This window comes from Branchiostoma floridae, chromosome 4 (assembly GCF_000003815.2).
Source record: "Branchiostoma floridae strain S238N-H82 chromosome 4, Bfl_VNyyK, whole genome shotgun sequence".
NCBI classification, from domain to species: domain Eukaryota; kingdom Metazoa; phylum Chordata; class Leptocardii; order Amphioxiformes; family Branchiostomatidae; genus Branchiostoma; species Branchiostoma floridae.
The window spans coordinates 5,087,049-5,097,020 of record NC_049982.1 but is presented as its reverse complement, the minus strand read 5'-3'; the positions used below and the strand labels follow the sequence as shown (position 1 = coordinate 5,097,020).

The 9,972-nt window shown below is 43.6% G+C and overlaps 1 protein-coding gene and 1 long non-coding RNA gene across 2 annotated transcripts in view; both read right to left on the bottom strand.

Moving 5' to 3' along the window:
- Window positions 1–5,857, bottom strand: part of LOC118413059 (von Willebrand factor D and EGF domain-containing protein-like) — a 13,850-nt gene extending 7,993 nt beyond the window's left edge. Inside the window, exons 1-3 of the mRNA XM_035816202.1 lie at window positions 5,334–5,857; window positions 824–1,039; window positions 260–436 (exon numbers count right to left, since the gene is read on the bottom strand). Coding sequence (XP_035672095.1) covers window positions 260–436; window positions 824–1,039; window positions 5,334–5,634 — 694 coding nt within the window. The 5' untranslated portion in view covers window positions 5,635–5,857. The remainder of the gene's footprint in view (window positions 1–259; window positions 437–823; window positions 1,040–5,333) is intronic.
- Window positions 5,858–9,018: 3,161 nt separating this feature from the next.
- Window positions 9,019–9,855, bottom strand: LOC118413443. The gene is made up of 3 exons (XR_004830869.1): window positions 9,607–9,855; window positions 9,362–9,473; window positions 9,019–9,110 (listed from the first exon to the last, which is right to left on the bottom strand). It is a non-coding gene; the product is annotated as an uncharacterized LOC118413443 (long non-coding RNA).
- Window positions 9,856–9,972: the final 117 nt, after the last annotated feature.

Sequence of the window (9,972 nt, the reverse complement as noted above, 5' to 3'; positions counted from 1 at the left end):
CAGAGGACTGATCGAAAGCTTGTTGGTAAGCGCTTTATTCTTGTGTACGGATATAAAGTCTTAAAAATCGTATCATTATATTAACTACCGTCACAGATGAACTTACATTCTCAGTTAAGTATGCTGGCAATTAAGGAAATAAAACCTTGGAGTTGTGTATACAATAGGGAAAGTTTTCGGTAAAACATTGTGATCTTTTTCTTGTTTTTCGACCAACTTGTCACTCGTTGCGGTTGTCAGCGAGCTTTAGTTCTCGTACCTGCACAGTATGCCTCCGGACAGCCCGGTGTCGGGGGTAGCAGGTAGACATAGTAGGATTGGCCATCTCGGACGCAGCTTTTCACTTTAATGTCCCAACAGTTTCCCTCACACACCCCGACTCCGATCCGGCAGGCCTGTCTTATTACCTCCCCATCAGCCGTAGATGGAAGGGTGCCTGGTAAAAGTACGACATAACCATGCTTAGATGACAAAAACTCATTTCATCAGCACATCAATGTAAGGCTGCCAACAGCATTACGGAACCTTTGTCTGCTCACCCGACACAAGGCATTTTGCAGCAATGTTTTTCTAGCCGGGAATTGTGGCAACCGTATCAATGCAATCATTGTCACTGGTGCTATTATCATACGTAGGTAGACCTAGAACAATATTTTGATTGTCTCAATCCCACTGTACGTTATCTGCTTGCTTGACAGGACACTGAAAGCAGGGAGACACAGGACACGACAATCCCCTTTCGCCGACCAATAGATACATTCGGATGGCAGACCAGCATTCTATTATTGTTTCCTCCTCTCACAGGTTAGTCTGATGCCCCTACCTTTCATCCAAACAGGCCCGATGGTTGAGCAGCTGGTAGGGTCCAGAAGAGAGCAGTTAGTGGGGATCTCTCCTCCTGCCGGGCTGACGAACCGGTACCACTGGGTCCTCAGGCCGCTGTCACAGCGGACATTTCCGGGACTCATCAAGGAACCAGTGCTCCTGGTGGGTTCGTCCACTGCCTCGTATTCGGTACATGGGTCCCCGTACACCACAGCTGCAGAAATTAAAAATCCAATGCCATTTCTATGGCACTGCGTACACAGTTCCTCAGTGTGTGGTTTTAAAATGTACAATAGTGAATTGCAAAAGTGCTACATGAAAGTAGAAAGAAAACCACATGTGCGCCATATGCCGAATTCGTAAGACACGTGGTACAGCTACTAAGCTGCATGCCTTCATCATAATGTCCATAATCTACAAGCAGATCTTTGAAGGCAAAACCATAATTACAATTTGTGACTGGATCTACAGCCCTTCCCACAAAGAATGACATCAGTTCCTTCCTCTATAACATTGTGTTCCACGGGTCTGAATTTCCAAGTGAAGGGGTTATCTCACTGGACTGTGGCGGTATACGTTGGCGGCATTTTACTGCGTCACCTTTATCGCCAATTGTCCTTTGCGGTCACACTGACGTGCGGCGCATCTGCGTTTCAAGCCAAAACGGTTGGAAATCGCAGCATTGTCATTGAAAACCATTGAAAACTATGAAAATCCACCAAAAGAGAAATGCAATGCTGAAGGGACGTTCACTTATGATACCTGGCACAACACCTGTAACATATCGCGAAGTATACGTCTAACCCTAAAAGACTTATACAGTAACAGAAAATGACCCAAACGAACAGACACGAACCAGATTTAACCTGCTTTCATCCTATTTCATGTATTGCACCACGCAAGTGTAATAATATATGTTTATATTTTTATTAAAAAACAACAACCTTGAAACCGATACCTCACTTTTTACAAAATGTGCGTTTACTTTGTTCCCAGTTGGTGCCCATTGGCTCCCTACGTTCGCGGTACGATGGCGGCATGGTGACGGCGTTTTGCTACACACCTCCTCCCTGCCCAGTCGTTTGACTACTAATCCCAGTGTCAATGATCCATTCAAGAAAATATGTTGCCTTCAATGCTGTCAAATCTCTAATCATTGGGTTTGCTATGGCACTTAAAGGTTTTTTTCTGCATGAAAGACTTGAGGCGTTTGTTTTTGTTTATTCCATTTAAAGATTACCGTTTTTATATGGTTCGTGCTGAGTGTAACAGTTTGTATATGTGAGCAAGACAACAAAACCCATGGCAAGTCCTGATGCGATGAATTAATGTACTCTACGCCCCCCCCCCCAGAAAAAAACGGAACAGAGGACATATCGCTGAAAGAAAACTCACAGGTATCGCAGCAGGTGACATAAGGATGATACTTAAACGGGAACCTGGACTATATATAACAGTAGTGCTCTATACCATGCTCTATCGAGCATAGTACAATGTAAGGGGCATGCTCGGGACAGTCATGGGTTAATGTCCCAGCGGGCAGTTTGCACATATCAGGACATATGTAAACCTGTGTACACAGTTCGATAGAGGTCGCATGAAAGGGCACGCCTGGCCATCAGATGATGGACTTTAGTTGTTCGTTTACTGTTTGCATTGTACAAGTCTCGTATTATCCATGTAAAGGTCAACATGCCTGTTGACCCAGCAAATCTCTGCACAGGTTGTTTGCATTCCCCCATGAGGTCGGTGATCCTTGTCACGTACATCGGACTCGTACAAGCTTATAAGACAAGTAAGGACAAAGACGGGACGCTTTACACTCTTTGTGTCTAAAGATGGTGCGAAAGGTCCTGCAACATTCCTATAACACGGCAGTATGTTATGGAGGATATTGACAGAGATACTAGGTCTGTACTGTGACCTCATCAGGTTTGACGGCGTAAAAGAGTTGATGCCTTCCTTAGTAGTGACCGGTTCAAAATGGACAGAGATAAAGCACCCGTGGAAACGAGCCCTGCGCGCGCATAAAGCTTTCAAGAGTGACTAAAGCCTGAATAATACGTGTATGTGCGATATGCGTACTCGCTACCCTAGAACGAATGGAATTGTGGTTTAAAAAGTTTGAATTCCACTCCAAAATTAGCATGTTAGAACCGGAAACTACTAAGACTTCTACCATACGTTAGTAACTGGTATGGTAAGAATGGTCATACCAAGACCACCAGAATAACTACCGCGTGGTTCCCTCACCTGCATGTAATAAAACGATGAGAAGTTGCAGGATCATCTTAAACGATGTCGTCCTATGGAGTTCCAAAGCGTCCAATAGCCTTGTCCAAACAGGCTGAGCTTGTTATCACTTACGAAGGAATTTCCGTGTGAGGTACAAATATCTTCTCTATTAGTAGACGTCAACATTATCTTCACCCTTTGAGTGGCCTGCCAACTGTACAAATGGTCTTTCGTGGGCAATATAGAATTTTTGCCGACGATGTACTGGACAGAAGTTTGCAAATTTAACTGCAGACAAAAAGGGCAACGAGAAGTATGGACGTGCAGCAAATAAAACTTTCGTGCTGTTTACATTTCTAAGCAAGTATTTGTTTCTGATTATTGCTTTGTCCCAGTCCGTAAAACGAATTACAAGTAAATAGAATTTGTCTCTGAATGACATCTCTATAACCGTTAGAACTGATGACGGATTTTATGTCATACCTGGGCCGCGACAACGTTCGATACAGGTGTTCCGGGCCGTGTGATAAAAAGCCGTATCACACAGGCTTCGAAGTTTCATCACACAGGCTTCCATCGAACAATTCGAACATACTCTGCGTACGCCGAGTGCGGTGTGGTCGAAAATTGGAATACCTGATTCCGTCGTTGTTCGAGGGCACCAAATTTTCTCCACTTCTGGCGCATTTCACATCGAAACATGTGTTTCCTCAGGTGGATATGACATAAATAAAATACAACACGGTGTATTCCACATCACCCTCGGTCCTAGCCCTCCCGCGGGCCTTCGGCCGTCGAGCGATCCGTACCACGGATGATGGGTAAAAGGATTAGATGCTAAATTTTGAAAATAGACACTTAAAACGTAGTAACAAGAATTGAAGCGACAAGACACCCGTATCACAGCCCTACATTCATTTTAGTCAATATCTAGAAGTGCATTAAAAGTAACACTAGTGTAGTAGATTGGTAAAACTTACCAAGTTGACAACACGTCATCCATATATTTTGATAAATTTACTTGATGTGGCCTTATTGAAAAAAAAAACAGCACACAGGAACAAGAAGGTCCGTACATGCCACAGCGCAAACAAGACATTTCAAGAACATATGAATTTCATGGGACTAAATCATAAAAATCTAAGCGAATGAACCATAGCACAGAAAAAGCTAGGAGAAGGGATAGAATGTGATGGAATGGATGTGATTGTTCTATAGATAGACGACGCTGAAAAATAGTGATAGATGTCACTGGAAACGCCCGGGAGTAGATATCCAATTTTTATCTAGTTGTCGGGATTGAATTGCCGTTAAATGTTAAGTAGTAGCATTTTGGTTATGGCCATTGACAGACACATAAACCAAAGACTCACGGGTCTCGCAGCAGGTTCCCCTGAAGGCGAGAGAACACAAGCACGAGGAAGCTTGGGGTGTCCCTCCATTGTAACAGAAGCGGTTACAGGCCTGAGTTTGCGTACCACCAAAAGGGTCTACGGACGACTGTGTGCCTGAGTTCCCACATGGCGCACTGCAGGCACTCCAACTGGGGTCGCCGTCGAGGTCAATGCCGTCAAAATTAAACTGTCTGATTCTCCGAGTTGAAATTTGTCGCCGCATCCATGTCAGAATTCCTATGTTCGCTATCAGAACCACCATGACACCCAACAGAAGGATTTGATACTTGTGCATGTCGAAGCTCGTAATATTTTTCCTTGCTAATTACAAAATGGAGAACTAGCAGTAGTAGTGACTGCGTGAATGACCCTACGAGCGTTTTGTAAGGTCTCATATCCAAGCGGTAAGGTATATCCAAATATGCCCCGTGGGGAGTTGAACCCAAGTGTCCAATAACCTCTGTCCAACAGGTTGCTCTTGTCATCAATTACCGCTTACGAAGACATTTCCATGTGAGGTTCAAATATCTGTTCTAATAGTGCACATATCACAGACGTTAACATTCTCTTTACCCCTTGAGTGGCCTGTCAACTGTGCAAATGGTTCTAGGGTTTTTGTGGACAATCTAACATTTTACCGACTATAGATTGTACAGCAGTTTGTAAAGGGCAAATTAAAAAAACTTCAGACAAAAAGGGCAAAGAGAAGTATGGACGTGCAGCAAACTTTCGCGCTGTTTGCATTTCTAAGTAAGTAAGTATTGGTTGTTTATTTTTTACTTTGTCCCAGCCCCTAAAGTGAATTACAAGTAATTAGAATTTTCATCTGAATGACATCACTATAACCCTTAGAACTGACAGAATAAACGTAAAACTCACGGGTTTCACAGCAGGTCCCCACAAAGTCGAGAGAACACGAGCACGAGGTAGCTTTGGGCGTCCCTCCGTTATGACAAAACCGGTTACAGGGGCGAGTTTGCGACCCCGGGGATCCACAGCCGCTAGCTGTGCGCGTCTGTGTGCCTGAGGTTCCACATGGGGCGCTACATGCACTCCAACTGTTCCAGGAGTAACTTGATCGACGTCTACAAAAACTAAAACGTCGCCGGAATGCTAGAACTTCTTGGTTCGTTAACAGAACCACCATTACACCCAACAACAGGATTTGATACTTATGCATGTCAAAGCTTGTATAATTTTTCCTTGCTAAAATGGGAGGACTAGTACTGATCACGTAAATGACAACAAGAGTGACCCAGCGGGCATTTCATCAGCTCTCATAGCCAGACCTGTAACGCAGCTCGATTGAGATCTCACTCAAAGGGCACGTCCAAATAAGATTAGGGGCTTTAGTTGTTCGTTTACTGTTTGCATTGTAGAAGCCTCGAATTATCCATGTAAATGTCAACATACCTCTGTGACCCAGCAGCTTTTTGCGTATGCAGGTTGTTTGTATTTCCCCCATTAGGTCAATGATGCTTGTCACGTAACTCTGACTCAACCTTGTTCAGTACCAGGTACATGTTGATACACGTCATCGACGTACCCTAACCCTTAACACTCCAGAATTAATATGTATCCCTAACATTAGAACGCCCAACAGAAGAATATAAGCTTATACCAGTCCCCGTAAACCATAGTTTCTTTAGAATCTCAATGAAATGTAGGCTGTTTCTACGGCGTGGATATCAGCATGAATACGCCCTGAAGAGCCGGCATATCAAGGTGCTAGGATTCAGAACCCTTTTGCGACCTGGTCTAATGTTGAACATCATGGTAACTCTCATTTGGAACGCAATAAAGACATCTGTCGTTATGGCCTGCATACATACCATGAAGATCTCAGTTGAAAAGGTCGAGGGAGTAAAGGACCCGTCATGAAGTTGGAATCAAAGCTTAATAGAACAGATACAACAAACATACAAACGTAGGGCTAGTAGTGGAAAGTCGCATCCACAAGTGACTTCAGGAGAATCTACACAAGGTAAGCTGCAATAAGTTGTCAGCTACTGTCAGAACGCACCTACGAATAAGGTCCTTAACGTCATATAACTGAGACGTATATTCTGCATATAGTGACCTCGCAGAGCAACCAGGAATACATAACGGAATGCCCTCTTACCTGTACAAAACAGAGATACGACAAGAGTCCGGATCATCTTCATCGACGTTGCGTCTAGAGGGCCAAGCGTGGGTTGGGTCAGCTGATCTCTGATTGGTGAAATTTCAACGTCAGATAAACAAGCAGTTTAACCTCATTGATTACAGCCAGATGAACGCAGAAATAGCTCAGGTCAAGCCAGGTCAGGTCAGTGATCTTTGCTGTCTAATCACCTCATTGTGGTCATGGCCGTATGGTGTTCACTTCTAGGTCCTAAAACCTTTAGATACAAGCAGCTGCAGGCGAATGTTGTACTGTCTGCTGATAAAATCTGTCATGCAGCCGGATTGACATCACATCCAAAGGGCACTTCTTTATCACCGTGGCGTCAGCTAGCTAGCGCTGGCAGGTTGTTGTATTGACGCGTCGTGGGGTCCGATAAAAGTCCAAGCAAACACCCTAGCCTGTGCGACCCAACAACTGGCATGTACAAGCCATTCCCATTGCCTTCCTCAACAGGTGACTGCTTTTTCCCAGACGATTATCTGGGTTCAGTTTATTGTCACGTTAACGTAACGACATGGGGTCAGGTGAACTCAGCTGAGTGTCACTGCGGTCACCCTACCCCAACTATGGGACAGGTATGCGTTTTGGGTCCCAACATCTCCAAGTGGGACCTGCTATAGAGGCCTGGCTGCAGTACTGGCACGGAATGATATGATGACGATGATATGAACGACAATTTTAGGAATGAAATCCTGTATTTACATAGGAAGAAGAGAACTTCTAATCATGTACACAGTGTTTCTTGATATGGAAATTTTTGTATCCAAACATACACATCTACAATTTCCGTGCAACATGTGCGCACATGTGCTCGTGCTGGTCTTTTCTACTAGTATTAAAGAACCACATATCTTGGATGTATCTAACTGTTATTCCACAGATCATCTTACAAAAATATTTTTCATGAGGGATTTCTGTATTGGTGCAGGCCGTTCTTTGTTTTGTCTATCGGTCAGGCCTGTGAAGATCAGAAATCAGTAACAATTGACTGTCAATACACACAGTAGGTCAGCCTTATCATTAGAACCTTTATTGTACACAACATTACAACAATTCGAGCTTGAAAGCAAATGAAGCATTAAACACATAGTTCTAAACTCCGTAAAGGCTGACATATGACTCTCTCTCTATGGAAACATTCTTGTGTGCTGTGTTCTCCCCATACATCTTTGAAATATCAGTTCACATGTGACTATCATGGCCAGTAACAAACGACGTGTCAAACCACTCTATATATAACTGTTACGCGGTTCGTGCATAATTAGATGAAATACAGCATTTGAGTTCTGTTGGTTTGCTTGAAATCTATGCAAAACAAAGAATTTACACAAAAATGACTCTCCTATTTATGGTATCTTTCACTGCAAGACGGAAATTAGAAAGCAAAAGAAATAAACGGTTTGCGATGATTAGTTGTGTGATTTACATGTATATGGATAAAGAAATAGGTTTCTGTTCTCAATAAATCATTTTCTTTAAAAAACTCTCTCAGCGTCAATTCTCTACTTAATTTCAATTTCGCTCCTGGAATGATTTTAAAATGATAACTACATCTCGTCCATGCCTCAAGAGATGGTATACACTATTATATATTAGGAACAAGAGCTATCTTGTTTATACATGAAGAACATAATCTTTTGCAAGACGATACTCAAAAAACATTGCTGTTGGGCTAACCCAGACAGAGAGAAATTAAGGTAAATTAAATTCCATCATACAATAGAAAACGATGTAGAGAAAAAAACAGTAATTTATGCTTACAGTTTTGCCTCAGATGCACAAACATTGGGTATTTTTACTTCCAATTGAGGCTTAAAGGAGTGCAGGCAGCCCAATCTAAACTATAGGTGGGTCACAGTTCACTACTCATGTTTGCCATCCTGGCCCAGCATCTCCTCCTCATTGACACTTTTGGAACCGTCGCTCTTCTTCCTCTCATCCAGTGGCAGATCTCCCACCTTGCCTCTGGCGACATTGTGTGCTTTGACGCGCCACACAGCGACTCCGATCAGAGCTGCAGCGATGACAACTGCTCCTAGAGACAGCAGCGTGATGTTTACCGGCTGCTCGTACCAGCTGGAGCCCTGTTGGGCTGCCACTGAGGGAGGATAAAACAAAAGGATCAAACGGAGACAACAAAAGATACATTCACTCAAGTATTAGACGGTAACAGGCCTCTGACAGAACACACAGTCGTTGCAAGGTGAAAACACATACGAAGAGACAGACACGCCAAGAACAGTGTTTCATCCTCTTAGGGCGGAGGCTATAGCTTTCACAAAATTTTGCACAACGAGGGAGATTTGTTTAGTTATCTACGTTTAGATTTTGCATCCAAAATTTTGTCATCTACAAATTAATCTTGCTACAGCTACCTGCAGTGCAGTTCTTCCCGTCTCCCGTCATGCCACGCGGGCAGTCCCCACACTCGTGTCCACCTGGTACGTCTGTACACGTCACTTCCGGGTAGCACGGCTGGCACGAACAGCCTTGGATGAAAAAAGGGACAAAATCGTGGAAGTCAAATAAATATGTAACTGTTATGTACCTTAGTACACGTGTACGCTGCAAATTCCCTGAACATTGGACAAGCTTAAGCAAATATTCAATCAATGTTATTGGTACTAAATCAATACAATGGAATCTGTGCAAGAACGTCTATAAATCTAAAACACTAGTACTTTAGGTTATCTACACCTTTTCTGCACAAGAAGCCTTCAGTTACCCTACAACTACCCACCACGATCGCTCCATGTTGACACGTTAACTGACGGGTCACACTGTTTACAAGGGTTGCCAATTTGTGTTTCTCCACTGGTGTAGCAAGCACCGTCTATCTCACAGGAGTCGTTCTGTGTGTAGAAAAACGAATACGACAGAAATTAATCAAATCAAGCCATTTTTCATGCAAGCCACATGGTTAGTTAAGTTTGTAGAAGCCTACGAAAAGCACCTGTAGCCTACAGAAAACGAATGCTCTCTTACCCTGAGAACACAGAATCCGGTGACGTTGCAGTCTTGACAGACGGCGTCATACGTGATGAGCAGGACCGGGGGACTGAAGCGCACACCGTCGTTACTGATGGAGACGAGCGTCGCCTCGGCTGTTGTCCTGTGTCCGGCTGCAGCACTCCTCCTCACACGGGACCGCGGGAGGGGGCACACCACACGGGCAGAATCCTCAAATGCGGCCGCAATAGTTGTTTTGTCCGTAAGAGGGTGAACGCCATTGTAGTCAACCTGGAAAACATTGTAGAGAGCGTAAGGGTAGCATATTCATATCGATAACAATGTTAATCTCTATATATTTCATAATAATTGGCATGTAAGTTATCTTTCTTAAGTGTGAAG